Source organism: Hordeum vulgare, chromosome 4H (genome assembly GCF_904849725.1).
Source record: "Hordeum vulgare subsp. vulgare chromosome 4H, MorexV3_pseudomolecules_assembly, whole genome shotgun sequence".
Taxonomy (NCBI): domain Eukaryota; kingdom Viridiplantae; phylum Streptophyta; class Magnoliopsida; order Poales; family Poaceae; genus Hordeum; species Hordeum vulgare.
Window position 1 is genome coordinate 485,469,791 of NC_058521.1, and position 18,955 is coordinate 485,488,745.

General features: G+C 44.4%; 1 protein-coding gene across 1 annotated transcript; it reads right to left on the minus strand.

The window, feature by feature from the left end:
- Positions 1–4,270: 4,270 nt before the first annotated feature.
- LOC123449072 (50S ribosomal protein L4, chloroplastic) lies at positions 4,271–7,450 on the minus strand. The gene is made up of 2 exons (XM_045126155.1): positions 6,215–7,450; positions 4,271–4,493 (listed from the first exon to the last, which is right to left on the minus strand). Exons 1-2 carry the CDS (start codon positions 7,122–7,124, stop codon positions 4,456–4,458), a joined length of 948 nt encoding a protein of 315 aa, XP_044982090.1. The 5' UTR covers positions 7,125–7,450; the 3' UTR covers positions 4,271–4,455.
- Between the last annotated feature and the right edge of the window lie 11,505 nt (positions 7,451–18,955).

The window sequence follows — 18,955 nt, forward strand, 5'->3', positions numbered from 1 at the left end:
CTCGCTCACGGCTGGAAAGGTCGCGTGTCCCCGACCCGAAACGGGAGACGAGAGCCCGGGCGCAACTGGATGGAGCTCGCGGCCACTCAAGGTCACTCTCGCACCCTACTCTCTTCTTCACGGTTTAAAACACACAGTTAGATTTGCGTGCGTTTTTAAAATAGACAAAGATTAAGGCTAATCAATAACCACCTAGGTCCTAAAAAATTTACATACACGTTTTCTAAACCGTGACGGAGGGAGTACTAAAAGCCTCGTAGATCATTTACAATCGGACCCTTTAAATGTTTAAACAAACTATTCGATCAGTGACTGATTACGAAAACACGATTCAATCAGATTCCTTATATCCGTCTCAAACGGTCGGACTAACCGACGCATCTCGTATTCATCTTAAATATAAAGACGATATAGGGTTTGCGAATGCATCCGAACACGTCCATCAGGTAAGACGAACCCTACTTTAAACCACATTTTTTATTCATTCTTTTCTTTTTTTCTCTTCTTCTACATTAATCACGTGAAAGTGAATGGACATATAAGAAAAAATATGAAAAAATAAAAACTTAAAACGGACACGTTCTGTCACCACGAAGGTTTGAGAGGTCAGATTTGCCAAGTAGAAGCTCTTACAACACACGGAGCGGGGGCGGTGCACCTGGCAGCGGAATTCGACACGGGATCTCGTAAAACCTACTGGTAGATTTTGTTTTCTGGAGCGAAAGAGGCGACAGGCCTCCGACTGGTATAAAGAAACCTTCAGAGTGCTTGCAAACGCTACCTACTGATAGATTGGTTGGTCCTGCAAACGCTACCTACGCGAGAAGGATGTGTTTGTGTGCTTAGCTTAGAGCGTCTCCAACGTCAGCGCAAAAAATCCGCGCCTAATAAATTTTTTAGCGCGTCACTGTAGCAGTTTTGAAGCGCAGGGACCGGAGCATCTCCAACAGACACGCGCTAGTGCGGCGCCCAATCCAGTCCGATTCAGCGGTCCCATCTGCAGCGGCTCGGAGTTTGCTGCGCGCGCAAGCCAGCGCATCAAATATGCTGCGCGCGATGGCGTTTTTCAGCGCGCGCCCAAAAAATGTTAGCGCACGCAGTGTTTTGCAGCTTCTGCTGGAGCAGTCCGACGCCCAAAAAACGGATCCTTTAACGCGCGGAGCAGTTTTTGGGCGTCCGTTGGAGATGCTCTTAGGAGATAGCCACCTACTGATAGATTGGTTGGTCCTGCAAACGCTACCTACGCGAGAAGGATGTGTTTGTGTGCTTAGCTTAGGAGTATGTTGCTGTTTTCTTTTAAAAAAAATCCAGCGTTTTCTAAAGCAAAAGCACATGCGAGTAGAGAATATGACAATCTAGTGCATGGGCATAATTCTCTTGGTAATTATTATGAATGGGCATCATAAATAACAAACCCCGCCATACCTGAGGATATAAAGGTATGGCTTAAGTATGCAGAATGTATTAAAACCGAACGGCACACAAGCATGAGCTGAAGCTTTGGCCAAACAACTCGGCAAGCACAATAATTGGAGAAAAGAAACCGTGGATGCAGTATAATAGCAGCATATGCAAACTTCAACGATCCTCGGAAGATATCATAACTGTAGCCCGACAGTACCAAAGTTAAATAGTAGGACCAACTTGCTGGGAGTGGGAAGCACTCAACATTATGACCACCTCCAAGTTTCTCTAATCATGTTCGTTCCGGCATTTCAGCTCCTACTAAGGATATGTAGGCAGGCCACGTCAGCTGACTCCAGGTGAACTGTCCACGAACAGTGGGACTATTACCAAGAATCAAGCTATATAATTGCGCCAGGGAAGAACCTTTTGCGTTAGCGTTGATACGGCTCAAGAAACAGCCAACCCATTGTATACAAAATACTTTTCGTGATGACTCTACAATCTACTTCCTCGGTTCCTAAATATAGGTCTTTTTAGAGATTGTATTAGTGGACCACATACAAAGCAAAATAAGTGAACCTATGTTCTAAAATATGTTTATGTACATCCGTATGTAGTCCTCTAATGAAATCTGTAAAACTACTTATATTTAGGAACGGAGGGAGTAGATGACACGGAGGATTGCAAAAGTGAGGAGCTGATCCTTCCTTCCAGTTACTACCTGCCAAGGACTATGAGATGAAACTGGGAAGGAAATATTTTCTGGAGGACACAGAAAAGCCAGTTGCACTTCAGCAGCAAGCGAGAGCATCAACCAAGGAGTAGTTCATAGCTCAGGTACGTATGCATGACATTTTCTGTATAGTTTGAGGATCAGTGGCTAGTATTTAGCACAATGGCATTCAATAATGATTCCTTTGGAATAAAAGCTACAAAAAGTAGGAGTAGATCCAAATCGGAACCAATCAATTGCGCAAACTTGCGGTATGACCAGCCACAAAAAATGAATGAAATGCCGTGTCAGGTCCCACTCCTATAATTGCATGCTTTTCACTATAGTGGACTATTATAATAAGGATGCTTTCTATCCAGCAAAACCTTAAAAAAACAATGAAGAGGATGTTGGCTCAACCCAAGTAAGATACTACGTACTCATTTTCGCCAATGACCCTAGTGGGTTATTGTGTTAGTCATAATCTTACAGATAATCTGTTAGGATTGTCGAAAGCTAAGTAAATAGGGACGTGAAGTTTTGGCTCCTGACAAGCTGGGTGCACATGTGAACAGTAAAAATCCAAAAAATAGTCCCTCCGTACCAAAATAACTGTCTTAACTTTGTACTAGCTCTAGTACAAAGTTATACTAAGCTTAATACACTTATTTTGGAACAGAGGGAGTAGCACAAAAAAAAAAAACAATTCACATTTTTTTGACAGCAAACATGGTTGAGTATTCTACGTACTGCAAAATTTCATGAAGAAAAGACATTTGTGGTGCTTTCAAAAAAAATAGTTCTCTAAAAAGTCTGTTTTAAAGCATTTTGGAGGTCTGATTTTGGTTTTTCCCAGCGCACCATGGATGTCATTTCTTCATGGAATTTGCACGTCCATAGAACACTCAACTATGTTTGTTACCAAGGAAAAAATATAATTTTTTGAATTTGTTTGCTTTTTTTCAGATATTACTGTTCAGCCGGGTACTTTTGAGCTGAAGAGCAGATTAGGATTTCCAAATTAATATGGCAAACTACAAGTGAAGTCCAACAAAATGCAAGTAAAAGGGAAATTTTAAAAGAAGACCAAAGTTTCCACCTTTTTAAATGTAAGGCCCAGCTTTTGGCCAGTGCTATGTCAGGATAAGGTTTCGGAAAAGTTACTACAGGTCCCTTCTGTGAGCTTAAAATGATGGCCTAGCAATGTCTTCTTGCGTAGCCCATGGCCCAACAAGGCAAGAACCCAAGCATGAAACAAAATTCGTGGTGTCATGAATACATATCCTTTGTTACCAAGCACACCATTAGTCGGAGTTGTCGGACTACGGTCCACTAGGGTCCTTGTATGGATCCAAAATAGATCTTAGCAAAATGATGTGTTGTTTATGGCTGGCCTCGAAGGAAAAGTGGCAAAATGATGTGTTGTTTATGGCTGGCTTCAAAGGAAAAGTGGAGGAAACACATACGAATAGGAAATTTCTCAGTTATGGCACTATTCAAGCCTTTGGTTCAAAGGAATGTAGCAAAGGAAAAATGGAGGAAATTTTCCTTTTGTCTCAGTTTTAGAGGAAAAATGCAGAAATTTTACAATCCATTTCAACCTATTTTCAAATTCCTGCGCACGAAGAACGAGACCGAGATCCTTAGTAGCATAATAACATGCTAATTACACCTTTCCTTGTGGTTTGACTTTGGTTAGACTCTATTTATTAGGATTCCTATGTTATACCTATTCCTGTGAACCAAACAGCCAAGTCTACAAAATTCATACGTTTTCCAATCCTTTGTTTTACGCATGCATTTCTATCCAATTCCTGCGTTTTTTCCTTTGTGTTTTTAGAATCCTGTAAACCAAAGGAGGCCTACTTTCATACACCTACTTCATGTCTAAGTCCAGCTAGGCCCAGCCCAGAATGCCCTTGGCCTGGTTTTATTCTAATAGTGCAAAATGCAGTGAGCCAACCTGAGGCTTGTAAAACTGGGCCCATGCACAGCCCAACCAAATTCTGTTCATAACATAGTGTATTCTGTATTCTAGCAATTCTAGGTCAGAAATTTGGAATCTCGTAAATCCTCAAGTATGTGAAAAGTGTGACTAACCAGCTGATTAACATCAATTCTTAGGAACAAGGATGTGAAACACTACCAGAGTTGCAAATAAATGTGTTGTGATTGAAAAACTTTAGTTTATCTGAAATATATGTGAGAACTGAAAATCTAATATCACATCAGTGTGTAACATACATAATTAAATTACAATAAAAGCAAACCAAAAAGGCTTCTTCATTGGAGAGGTGATTCCCAAACCAACAAACAAGAAACACCATAATAATTACCTAGGAAGTGCTGTCTGCCTCAGCCTCTCCAGTCTCATCTGAAAATTGCACAAAACGGACTTCATAAATTGTTTCTGAAATAATAGCAAGTACTTTTTTTTGCGGGAAAAATAATAGCAAGTCCTAATAGAGCAGGCATAAAAGAGTAACAAAATACTGTACCAAATAATAATTACTTATCTACTATAACTACTGCTTGGTATGTGCACAGGAATGGGCTCGAGAGAAACATTTGCTCTAAACAGGTTTAGCACTTATTTTAACTACACCCAGCATACTCACTACTAGCTGCTTCATTAAAGTGACTCCAGGTAGTTGGTTTCTTCTTCGAGGAACTATGACAGACGCACTGCCTCTCATTTAGAGGGAATAACAGTTAAGAAAGTTTGTTACAACCGACCACTTGTAAGGTAAAAAGACACTGTACTTAACATAATCATGCTGCTACGCTTAAAGACCATGCATTCACTTGCCACTGACTGCTGACTACTCTTTTCTTCTCAAGCAAGGCTTCAAGCCTTCAACTGAGACATCCAGCTAGGTGTTTCCAAGTTCTAACAGAACAACTTTAAAGTAAATGGTGAGAGCACCAATGACGAAAGTTTCAGATGAACGCTGATTAGTGGTAGGCAGGTGACACACCAGATTGTGCGACTACAAGGAATGCATCAGGATTCCTGGAGTTCTACTTCCACGCATTTCATGGATAGCATGGTTTCATCCCTTTTATTTGTTGGTTCAATGCTTGATATTTAAATCCATCTTTGGTAATAAAAGATTAAGTTCCCTCATGTGAGGTAATTTTATATATTTATAAATTATTGAATTTGCCCCCTAATCTAAGAGATTAAATTACCCCAACTACAGAAGGAAAGAATTAGCATATTGTTGTGCACAGTTCATACCAGCTCTAGATAGATTGATCATCGGCATAGGTGGATCTGTAAGCATGCTTCTAAACTAAATCTTCAATTATATCCTTAGTCCATGAGATTTTCAATTTTTTGCGGGACATCCGTCAGATTTTGGAAAAAGAAAAACTCACTCTACACTTGTCATAGTAAAAGCAAAGGGGAAACACAGTGTGGAGTACAGATTAATAAGAGGCTCAAGCATGATAGACTTTCTTAAATGGTGCAAAGAATCCTACAACGGCCAAAAACACATAATGCTAATCCCATGAAGCCTTTATCCACCCTTATAAGAAATAAAATGGTGTTAACATTTCTTTGTCTTGGTGTCTATTAAGTCAGGACTTTTAACATCAAAGGTGCTTTGATCGGAAATATATAGTATTTTACTTTCCCATTAATGCTATCAGCAAGCGCCACTGCAAGCTGTTGATTAACATGAGGGGACAATATATCTTGGCATTGCAGTGAATCAACAATATAAACTGTCAAATTTCATTCATCTTTTGTCTAGAACCCTTTTATGCAATATGCTGCACTAACTGTTTGCAGCAATCACAGGCAACTCAATTCACGTCACCAGATAATGTCAAAATGCCAAAGCCTTAATCATGGTAATGTTGAGAGTTTGTAATATCAGTCCTAAGTTCTAATAAGTAACAACCTCATCATTCCTACGTGTTCACCTCACAACCTGTTTGAACATGTACCACCTCACTACCTTTTTAAACATGTACTACCTCGCTACCTAAAGGATTTGAGCTACGAATTACTAGCTCACTTGCCGCATGCCCAGCACAGAAATAATCAAACAGCACTGCAAAATGTTCAAGCATAGCTATATGTACCTTGGGCAGCCTCCTCCGTGATCGCTTCCTCCTCCTCTTCCTCTTCACCGTCGTCCTCGCCATCTTCGCCCACAAATTCATCAAAACCGGTGGTACCGTACCTCGAATTGAGGTATTCAATGGCAGCCGGGGTGAAGAAATGCTTGCGTGCGTCGAGGATGTCGTACAGGTTGAGCGTCCTGGGAGTTAGCATCTTGAGGGTGCCGATGTTCCTGCCGCTCAGCCGCACATTATCATCAAGCTCCGTGGAGAAGAACATGGCCTTCTCCCTGGGGTCGAGCCCCCACCGCTGCAGCGCGGCGACGAAGTCCCTGGTCCGGGGCCCCGTCGCGAACTCCTCGTCGAACTCTTGTACGACGAAGGAGTCGTTGGCGACGGCGGCGCTGGCGAGCGCGGTGGAGATGGCGAGGCGCTTCTCCTTGCGGTTGATCTTGATGGTCCAGTCCCGGGGCTTGGGGCCGAAGATGACACCACCGCCGGGGCGTAGCGGCGTGCGGACCGACCCGCGCCGCGCCTTCCCGGTCTTCTTCTGGCCGTAGGGCTTCCTCCCGCCGCCCCTGACCTCCCCGCGGGTGAGGGTGGAGGCCGTGCCCCGCCGCGCGTTCTGGCGGTCGGTGATGAGGGCGCGGTGCACGACGGCGCGCGCGGTGGAGGGCGGCGCGGCCTTGATGTCGAGGGCGACCTCCCCGACCTTCTCCCCAGTGAAGTTGATGACCGGGAGGGTGGTGGCCTCGGCCCGCAGCGCGCGGAGGATGGAGGCGGACGGCCTCCCCCTGACGGAGGCGTGCGGGAAGGAGGAGGAGGAGGAGGGGGAGGGGAGGAAGGAGACCGAGGAGGAGGAGGAGAGGAAGGAGGAGGACGAGGCGGAGAGCGAGAGCAGGAGGGGCGAGGCCACGGAGGAGACCGGCATTGTGGCGGCTCTACTGCGCTGGGGGCGGACGGAGAAGGGGGAGGAGATGGCTCTGCCGCTGCAGCTGCTGCTTCTATCTCTTTATCCACACCACTCCCGTTCGGTTTCTGCAGAGGAGTGTCTCCGTCCGTCGCGCACTGCCTCGTGCGTCTTGACTCCGCCAAGTCAGCACTACTCACCGGTGGCTAATTTCAGGGCGCGATTTTTTTACAAATAAAACATGTGATCAATTATATGGAAAAGATGTCTTCGAGGAGGTGTATGTTTGGGAAAAGGCGTCTCCTCAACACACCTCTTCATCTTGTATATAAGTGGGTCTTCCATATTACAATGAGACTAGTCTCCCTTTGCTTTAACGTTATAGTCTCTCCGCTGAGAGATAAAGCGCCCATCAAGCGGCAGTTACCAACGCTCGCATCGGCCGGAGTCATCTTATCGCATCCGTGTCAGGCCAAGTGAGGTATCCGGTGCGGGGATCCATTTGACGTGGTTCTTCCAGAGCAAAGCAACGCTGCATGAGTTGTTCGTCGTTCAGTTACAAGACTGCAGCAAGTGATGGCGCACAACTCTAACCGGCGGCGCGGCCGCGGTGGCTGCGCACCAACCAGCGGCAGAGCAAACTCTACACGGCTACTCCCTCCGGCAACGACGCCCTTGCATAAAGCAACTTGCTTGTCTTTCTTAATTCAGAACAAATCGAATGACTAACTGTATATTATTCATTCATCTATGCATGTCTGTGTGCACTACTAAGAATAAGAATCCAGCGCAAAAGTCTGACGTTGCTCTAGAGATAAACACGAGCACACGGCCAATTTTCATACAAGACAGATCAAGGCTAGCATGTGCTGTCGGTGGACAACGTCAACACCACTACAAGATACAAGCACGCTGAATGAAAATCCATCAGCATGCATGGAGCCTTGGATTGATCATCATCTGGTTTGCATTTGCATTCATTTAATTGATGCACTGATTGCTTGGCTATGAGAATGTACTTGTTTGAAGATGAACCGACCACTGCATATTTATCTTCTATTGTTGCCGATTGTTACGGCGACCCAACAAGAGGGAGCGCTGACGCCAACAGGCGTCGTGTCCCACCCTCAACCCCCTCTCCTTTGCGCTGCAGTAGCACACATGTTGTCCCATAGCCATTGGCTGCGACGTGAGTCATCATGTGCAACACAGCGGACGTACACATGCACAGCATGGCGTCGCCTACCCATGACTGCTCGACGAGGCAGTTTGGACATGGCCTGGCTGCGACAGACTGCGGCTTGGCAGGCACCAAATGAACACTCGACCGGCTGCTTCAGCGTCCGTGAAAGGCGGAGCGGCGAGTCTACTGGTGACGCATCACCTTGGAGGCGAGGCCATCTAGCGCATCCCTCGACCGACGTGTGCGTCCCAATGCTCTGGCGCAGAAGCAGGCGCTCATGCCTGGTGGCAGCGGTTTTTCCTCCAAAGGGAATTAGTAACCGCACAAGGAGAAGAGGATTCTTATCTCTTTGGTGATCTTGCAAATTACGTCTAAGTCCATGTAATTTCCGGATCAACCCTTTGGCTTATCAAAACTTGCGGTTTAGACCTGAAGCTTATTGAAATTATAGTCAAGCCATCAAGCTTGTTGGACTTAGCACTTTTGAAAAGACCTCGATGACGCCTAGAGGGAGGGGGTGAATAGGCTATTTAAAAACTTCTTCGGATTTGGCTTAAACCTAATGCGAAAATAAACTAAGAGGATACTTGTCAAGCACAAATCCTAAATGCACTAGGCACTTCAACGTGTATCAACAACACGATCTATCAAGATGGACACAATACAGTTACTAACAAGCACAAGTAAGTTACACAAACTTACTTGAGCTATATCACACGACAAGTAGGTGAACGACACAAGATACTAGATCACACTATATCACACGATATATCAAAACCTGCAAGTGTGAACGTGTGGATATAGAGGGTATGCTTGAATGATTAATCTTGTATAAGAAATAGCCAACACAATATAATGAGCACAAACAATATGCAATGTATGTATGCTCAAGTAACACAAGTAAACCACAAGTAAGGAGTTAGGGTTAAGGATAACCAAGGTCACTGAGACGAAGATGTATCCCGATGTTCACTTTCTTGGAGGGAAGCTAGTCACCGTTAGAGAGGTGGATGTTACCACGAAGGCACACCAACGCCACGAAGGCTCACCCTATTCTCCCTTTGAGATAACACCACGTAGGCGTTTCTCAACCACTAGTGGTAAGCCTTTGAGGTGGCTTCCAAACCCTCACAAACTTTTCCACGGGGTAATCACACGGATTGATTCCTCTCCGAAGAACTCCTACCGCCTAGGAGTCTCCAACCTCCAAGAGTAACAAGATAACGGGGAATGCTCAAAACTTGCTCAAATCTCAAATAGCTTGGGTTGAGAGAAGGGGAGGGAGACGATCTATCTTTTGATTGGAACAACTCTCAAAGGGGCTCACAAATGCTCTTGGGATCTAAGATTTGGTGTAAGCAAATGTGTGTGAGGTAGAAATGTGTTCTTATGAGGATATGGTTGTGTTGGGCACCCTCTCACGAAGTGGGAGGGGGTATATATAGTGGGGAGAGTAAAACAGCCATTGGGGTCACTTAAGTCTGACAGTGGTCGGACATCCGGCAGTTCTCGGATATCCGGACGTCCACAAGGCGTCGGACGTCCGAGAGGGGTCGGTCCTCCGAGGGATGTATATATATCTGGAACCACTTTGTAGTTGAACAGGGATCGGACGTCCGGAGGAAGTCGGAAGTCCGAGTTATTCGACTCAAACTTCTCTGGTGCAAGATTCCGGATTTACGAAAGTGGCCGGACGTCCGGCCCTCGGACGTCCGGAGGTAGCCGGAAGCCCGAGTTATATGGCTCAAGTTTCTGTGGTGCAAAGTTTCGGATTTCCGAAGCTGGTCGGACGTCCGGCCCTCGGACGTCCGGTGGGAGCCGGAAGTCCGAGTTATATGGCTCTAATTTCTCTGGTATAGGATTCCGGATTTCCGAAGAAATCGGTCGTCCGGCCCTCGGACGTCCGGAGGAAGCGGGATGTCGGAGGCATTTGTTCCGTTTTCAGATAACAGCAGAGCAGTGGAGATGTGGTATGAGCAGAACAGTGGAGATGTAGTTTGAGCAAGTTCATCGCAAAACCTGTGATCCCCTCTTAATAGTCCGGGATCCCTAAAGACTCAAGAATTATAAAAGGGTACCGATGATCCATACTTGAGTGTATACTTTTATTCGCTGATCATCACTCCGCACCACTAACGTCAAAGGGACTGATACCTTTGAGTTAGCCCTTTCACTTGAGCTTGATGTTGTTGTTCCTTCTTGGCTCAAGTTGAAAGCAAGACATGATGAAGTCTTCAAGTAGCTCTCCCATACACAATGTGGAAAGCCTAGGTTATGTATTCATCTTCATTTGTCCACCATGTGAACATCCACAAGAATCAAGCATGTAGTGCTCAGGAATGCTTATCTTGATCTTGTCCTTGTTAGCACATGAGCTTGTCCTTATCAACACATGATCATTCATAATAGCTTAAAGGGGATTAGTGATTAATTAACTATATGTGTGTTGTTAGCAACACCAAAACACGATTAAGGGCATGACTGCACTTTCAATCTCCCCCTTTTTGGTAGTTGATGACAACAAACATATAGCTCTCAAAAAATAGTAATAAACATGTGTGGCTTAGGAGAGATTTGTTACGATGCTTATGAAGCTCCCCCTTATTATATGCATAGTAAAATAGGTAAGTGCGGGAGCTCCCCCTTAATGTGTGCATTGAAGATGATAGCATGATATAACACCATAATAGTTCAACAATACATAGCATATCATAAGAATCAATAATTCATAGCATATCATATGAATCAAGGCATATCATATGAATCAATAGGATAGCATAAAACTCATCATCATATGACACAACGATAATATCATGATATCTCATCACCACATGATAGTTCAACAATACATCATCCATAAGTGATGGCATAGCACATCATCCATAAGTATCGTTACATGATGACACATCATTAAGTTCGACATAATACATCATACCATACATTATGAGAGAAACTCAAATCGAAACTAAGATAAGATAATGTTCTCCCCCTTTGGCATCAAGGACCAAAAAGGAGGGAAACCCGGCAATGCTACCACATACTCAAATATAACCCTCATCAATATCATCATCATCAGGCATCATCCTCATCCTCAGGCAAGCCACTGTCGCTAGCCTCGTCAAGAAAGTCAACCCACTCAGGACCAGATGGGAAGCCAAAGTCAGAAGGAGGAGCAGCAGGAAGATCCTCATCGTCACTCACATCAAGAGCGCCCGAGTCTCTCAGATGAGCCTTGAGGGCATTCTTGGAGGAGACGAGGCGAGAAACCACATCATGAGTTTGACCGCACTGGAAAGAGAAGGCCTTCATCATAGCAGAATGTGCCTTGCCAATGAATTTGGCAAAGCGACCGAGAGGAGCTGAGCTGGATGAAGGGGTTGCTATCCGGGCAGCAGTGCGGCGAGTGGAGGAGGATGGTGGGGTTTTCTTGGGAGCATAGTTATCCGCCATGTGAGCGGGAATGACCCACTTGTCATGCCTGTGAGTGGGAGCAACAGTGAATTCAGCAACACGGTGAATAAAAGCCTGGATGAAGGGGGCATGAGGGAAGGCTCGCTTGTATTGAAAACTAGCGAGCCGAATCTCATGCCATAGAAAGTGAGGCACATTAATTTTGCGCTTGGGGTTCTCGTGCAAATGTGACATGATGTCAATACAGTAGCCACTGCAGGATCCCCTATCACCCATCTTGGGATAGATGGTGCGGATAAAACACTAAAAGATGATAAAGTAGGGAGAGCGCCAGATGGATACTTGGTTAAGATCCTTCATCCGTTCGTCTGCATCAAGTTCACGAAGTGGTTTGAGGAGAAACCCACACGCCTCAATTGGCTTATGTGCATGGTTAGGATCATTCTTATGGATTTTGAAGCCGGAGTCGGGGAAACCGAGTGCGGCAACAAACTCATCATAAGAGGCTGTGAACTGAACATCAGAAGTCATCCAGTTAACAGTGTTGTTTGAGCTAAAGAAACATGTGGCATAGAATTGATGAATAGCAGCACCGTTAAAATCGTACCTAAAAGCAAAGGGGGCAGCAAGCCCCGATGACTCAATGAGCTCAATGGCACCCGGGTATTTCGTCGGGTGCGTGCGAATATGCTCAAGATCAATATAGTGATGGACAGAGAGACCCTTAGGAACAATGACAGTAGTAAAGATGTCCGCTTGGACGTTTGTGCGGAAACGTGAGTCCAGAGAGTCACGTACAACAGAAAATTGGTCAACGTCGCGGCGAAAAGTGAAGTATGAAGACTTAGGAACTGTGGTGAAGTCCTTGAATTCACGACCTAAAGTAGGAGGAGGTTCAAGAGAGATGCGACGAGCTTCACCTTCGAGCTGTTCAGGAGGAGGCGGTGGCATATAGGAGGGCCTACGAGTCCCAGGCTTCGGCATAGACTTCCGAACGGCGGGTTGTTCAGCACGGTCCTCACGTGCAAGCTCATCCTCGAAGTCAGAGCCATCAGACGACGAGGGGAGCTGTTGAGGAGGAGGACGCCGGGCGATCCGTTTGAAGGGACGCGTTGCCCATCGGAGTCATCCGACCCCGTGCCAGTAGGGGCATGAGCGGATGAGCCAGCAGTGTTCTTCCGGGGCGGTGTGCTTAATCTTGGGCATGATGAACAAGGCCTACACGGTTGGAAACCCAATGGGGAACGGTCACGGTCAAACCACATGAACGAACACATGAACTTGGGAGAAAGGGGAACCAAACGCGAGTGAGACCGAGGGGATACCTGCAGATCGAGGGAGGAGAGGAAGGGAAGACGGATCCCGCGGAGGAGATCGGATCCCGTAGACGAGATCAGCCAGATCCCGGAGGTGGCGGCGTTGGCGAGCTCCCCTGGCGCTGGCGGCGGCGGCTGTGGTGGCGTCTCGGAGAAAAGGAGGCGCGTGGGGGCTAGGGCAAGGCCCAGCCCGCTCCCTTCTATTTATAGAGCTCCCGATGTGTCGGACGTCCGAAGGGCGTCGGACGTCCGGAGAATGATTAGCCGTCGGACGACCGACATGTGCCGGACGTCCGGAGTGCGTTTAGCCGTTGGACGTCCGAGATCCGTCGGACGACCGAGAGAGAAGGCAGAGGCAATTTTTGGGATTTGGATGATGAGGTGATAAGGAATATTCTCGCATGTGTAGCAACCAAAGGGGCCTCTCAACTAACATATTTTGGACATGGTATGATGTAAATCTTTTAATACGATTACTATGATAAGTGTGGGTCCAAAATACCGTCAAACGCATGAGTGCATGGAATCATGCACAAGTTATCCTCTTATAAGAGCAAGGCACATGACACAAGGGTCATGGCACAAATTTGTCTCATTCATATGACCATGAAGTGCTAAGAGAACACCAACACTAAGCATTTCATCAATGTGATTGACAAGGACATGCAGGAAATTACAAAGTGGAAAAAGTATTATGTTCATGCCATGATGCAACCTACACAGTGTTGACTCTAATGTTGTACATGCATGAAGTAAATACTTGTTACCGGAAAAGCATTGGTATGGCGTAGAAGTAGTCGAGTCCTGTCTTGACTCTAATTTCTTCGTGACCAGCACCATCTTCTTCTGAGAATAATTCAAGATAGCAATGCTTCTCCAAAGTACCTAAACCACCAATTAAGCACAATATGGTCCCCAAACTTATTGGGTCCGAAGTAGTTAGTCCAACTACAATATATATAGGGTAAGATCACTCAATTATGTGCATATAGATATAAGTTTTACTTTCAAGCACACCTTAACCTTTTAATGGATACGTCTGATTTACCATATACATATATTGGATCAAAGATACGATACACACGGCATGTGCATCTACACATAGTAGATATGCCTACACAAGCCTATCCAAAATCCAAGGATATACAATTTAGACAAATGAACACATAATTTTCTATTACAGAACATTCATGTCGTCCAAAATGGATCAGGGTGACAAATCAACATATGGTAGCACCCCAAGTTCAACACATGAACCGGTCAAGGCATCAAACCATGTAAGGTATGCATTTTGCACACCCTTACATGCATGTCTCACCCCAGTAGATGTATAAGTGTAGGTAATATGATTATAACTCCCACAACATTATGAAATAAATAGTGCAAGCTCAAAGACATGCATGGGAGATTACCGGGAGATACATGAATTTCTCGGCAAGTTAAGTAGGTCAAATGAAGACAAAGCCGACATAAAATGACCATGGAGAACACTACCAAGCCAGAGATACCATGTGTGAGAGAACACAATGGCATTTAGAATTATCAGTGGTGGTAGGTGCCAAACGAGCACAAAGATCATTTTATACTCACACAAGTGTGATATGGGAGTTCAACCATAAGCATAATGTTTAGATGTCATACGTTAACATCCCAATTAGTTAGATCATAGTGTGGAGAAAATAATTCGAAAGGCATGCATCAACTATGCCCTTCTTTTAGATACGATCTAGCGGCTAAGCCATGAGTATTGGTGTAGTAGGACGTCATACTCACGCACATCTAAGGGATTTAGACACCAACAGGGTTATAATACGAATTAAGACATGTGGAGCATGACACGCCACACAGTTATAGAATAACACCATGTGGTAGATTCTGAGTGGCATACATCGGATGTTTTATCTTACCAGGGGATGCGACGTGCACAAAGCATATCACACTCCCATAATGTGATAATCCATGTATTTATCATACAAGGCAATCAATCATCCAACTAAGCTGATAAGTGGATGCCAATTTGACCTTTGAATGGCTTTAACATCAAACGAATTGATTGGATAATCTTGCACCGTGAATACTGGATGGAGTCCAATACATATATACACATTTTGGGTTAGTGATGTGCATAGAGCAGAACACTCCCCCTTAATGTGATGAGCTATTAACGTCTCAAAAGATCCACACACCGGTGCAGCTAGGATGCAAGTAATGATCAGGACTACTCATAACTATATGACATACATAACGACCTACACATAATAGATAACACATAACAATCATACTAGTAGGCGCAACATGTCAAAGTACATGCTAGGACTCAAACCTAGACATGAGAAGGAGTGGGGCAGGCAATTTTCAATGTAAACAATTTAAGTACAAGTTACCGCAAAGAGACATTGGATATGGGATATGGGCTCGATAATCCAAATGACTTGGCTTGAGATAATATGAATGATGAAGAGTCCTCAAATCTTCATTGTGTATCCAAGTCTCCAATGTCCTCCAAAGTCACCTATTGATCAAGTTTGAACTTGTTGGTCCCCAACAACGTTGGGTCCTAAGAGGTTAGTCACAATAGGTTGGCAACCCAAATGGTTCTTTTCTTGACACCATTTTGAGTACCAACAAACTTGGCAAACACATTGCCAACCTTATCCTTCCCAAGGGAAGAGCTATCATCAATAGTGATTGGGTTGGATAAGTTACCTCTCGTGCAAGACAAAGCGACATGACCCTTCTCACGACATAAGTAGCAACATCTACCCTTTGTTTTCTTCCCAGTTGATTTCTCACCTCGGGGAGTGTTGGCTTGGGTCTTATTGGGAAGAGGCCTTCCTTCAACTTGTAGCTGAGTGTGTGAATGAGTTTGTGGCCGCTTCCCTTGTTACTTGTGACTTTGAGACTTCGTCTTCAGAGGGCAAGATCTAACATGGTGCCCTTTAACTTTGCACTTGAAGCAAATGATTTTGGCTGAATTCTTAACTTGTTCTAGGCCACTCTTGTTCTTGTTTGAGTTTACTCCAACATCATTTTTGTCATTCGGAGATGTTTGCTCACACAGGACGTTGTTGGGTGTGGACATACCTTCATGACACTGTTCCAGGTCTTTCTTCAAAGAAGTGACTTGGGCCTTGAGCTCTTCGATTTCCTCTGCACGGTTAGTATCAACGCAAGTACTAGAGGAAGTGTAAGCTTCAATGTTAGAGCAACAAGGCAAGGAACGTAATTCATCACACGAGGTAGCAACATTATGAGTAGACGAATTACGAGGACTAGCACATGGAAATATAGTACTTTGATTAGAAGTGGTGCCATTGTCCACATGAGGCTCACTTGATGTTCCCTTGGTGATGATAGCCTCATGAGCTAACTTTTGCACATTATGAGATGTTAGAAGATCGGCATGAGAGCTTGTGAGCATTACATGGTTTTCTTCCAACTTCCCATAATTGCTAGTTAGTAAATCAAGTTGAGCACATAGCTCAACATTCTCCTTCAATGTTGATACTTCAAAAGAGATAGGGTTAGATGTACAAGTATCATCAACAATATGAGAGGAGTAAGTAGCGATTAGAGACTTCTCATGAGTAGATTGAAGCTCCTCATAGATCTTAGAGGTTTTTATGAGCTCTCCCTTGACATTCTTGCATTCAAGGAGAAGGACCTCAAAATCCTTTTTAAGTTTATCATGAGCAACTTCAATCTCTCCTTTTGAAGATCTTAAGTCTCTACATGCTTGATGACTCTTCTCAAGTTCATGTTCAAGTTGTTCACTTTTAGCTTGTTCATGATTAAGTGAATCATTACAATTTTCAAAGTAAGCAAGAACATCTTGGAATCTTTGAAGAGCGTTATTTTTAGCTTTATGAAGAATTTTACTGATCACATAGATATTTTCAGTCAAGTCATCATCATCATCCTCATCGCAAATATCATCGTTATTGCACAGGGAAGATGATACCTCATTATTACCTCTTGCCATGAGGCACATGTGAACTGGAGGAGTTGATGATGATTCTTTTGGTGAATCAGATTCTTCATTAGTCAAGAGTACTTCATATTTCTTGATTTCCCCTAAATGATTAGTCATAGAACAACTAGGGAGAAACGAGATATTTTGATCAAGAGGACACGGGAAAGCAGGCATATCACCACAAACATTTGTCGAGGGATCTTTAGGTGAAATGCATGACCTATCAGCACAATAATTTACACTATGTGTGGTTCTAGATATGCTCGTGTCCATAGAGGCTATGACATTTTCATCAACATATAGTTCTTCACTCACCATATCATTACCTTGTGAGATTGAAGATGCTGAGGTGTGCAAGCAATCGGATATGGAAGTAGTGGTGAACTCTTTATGATCGAAAAGAGTGAAGAGCTCATGCAACAACTCCTTCATCATAATATCGTCTTCATCAAGATTGGACCCACCATATACATCTTCAAGTTTAGTCCAAACTTCATGAGCTGACTTGCAAGTCGGGATAGACTTAAACACCTCAGGACTTATGGTTCGATGAATGGCAAGAAAAGCCTCACAATCAAGATACATTTCATTAGTAGATGAAGATGCATCATCCTTTTTGTCGGCAATCCCTACAAGAACAATTCGTAAAGTATTTGGCCCATGGTCCAAAAGTGATGAAGCATACGAATTCTCCATAGGGTATAATTTGTGCCATCAAAGTCAAAGGTGTCATTGTGCACTAATCCAATAGTCGACATCGATACTCTCTAGGTCGTGAAACCTAATTAAAGAGAGACCTTGCTCTGATACCAATTGAAAAGACCTCGATGATGCCTAGAGGGGGGGGGGTGAATAGGCTATTTAAAAACTTCTTCGGATTTGGCTTAAACCTAATGCAGAAATAAACTAAGAGGATACTTATCAAGCACAAATCCTAAATGCACTAGGCACTTCAACGTGTATCAACAACACGATCTACCAAGTTGGACACAATACAGTTACTAACAAGCACAAGTAAGTTACACAAACTTACTTGAGCTATATCACACGACAAGTAGGTGAACGACACAAGATACTAGATCACACTATAGCACACGATATATCAAAACCTGCAAGTGTGAACGTGTGGATATAGAGGGTATGCTTGAATGATTAATCTTGTACAAGAAGCCAACACAATATAATGAGCACAAACAATATGCAATGTATGTATGCTCAAGTAACACAAGTAAACCACAAGTAAGGAGTTAGGGTTAAGGATAACCAAGATCACTGAGACGAAGATGTATCCCGATGTTCACTTCCTTGGAGGGAAGCTAGTCACCGTTAGAGAGGTGGATGCTACCACGAAGGCACACCAACGCCACGAAGGCTCACCCTATTCTCCCTTTGAGATAACACCACGAAGGCGTTTCTCAACCACTAGTGGTAAGCCTTTGAGGTGGCTTCCAAACCCTCACAAACTTTTCCACGGGGTAATCACACGGATTGATTCCTCTCCGAAGAACTCCTACCGCCTAGGAGTATCAAACCTCCAAGAGTAACAAGATCACGGGGAATGCTCAAAACTTGCTCAAATCTCAAATAGCTTGGGTTGAGAGAAGGGGAGGGAGACGATCTATCTTTTGATTGGAACAACTCTCAAAGGGGCTCACAAATGCTCTTGGGATCTAAGATTTGGTGTAAGCAAATGTGTGTGAGGTAGAAATGTGTTCTTATGAGGATATGGCTGTGTTGGGCACACTCTCACGAAGTGGGAGGGGGTATATATAGTAGGGAGAGTAAAACAGCCGTTGGGGTCACTTAAGTCTAACAGTGGTCGGACATCCGGCAGTTCTCGGATGTCCGAACGTCCACAAGGAGTCAGACATCCGACAGGGGTCGGTCGTCCGAGGGATGTATATATATCTGGAACCACTTTGTAGTTGAACAGGGACCGGACGTCCGGAGGAAGCCGGAAGTCCGAGTT

Bases quoted from the DNA above. Each gene is read 5' to 3' on its own strand.
- LOC123449072 (XM_045126155.1), bottom strand. From the start codon at position 7,124: ATGCCGGTCTCCTCCGTGGCCTCGCCCCTCCTGCTCTCGCTCTCCGCC. The intron at 4,494-6,214 runs GTACATATAGCT...TGCAATTTTCAG, and splicing joins CACGGAGGAGGCTGCCCAAG to ATGAGACTGGAGAGGCTGAG.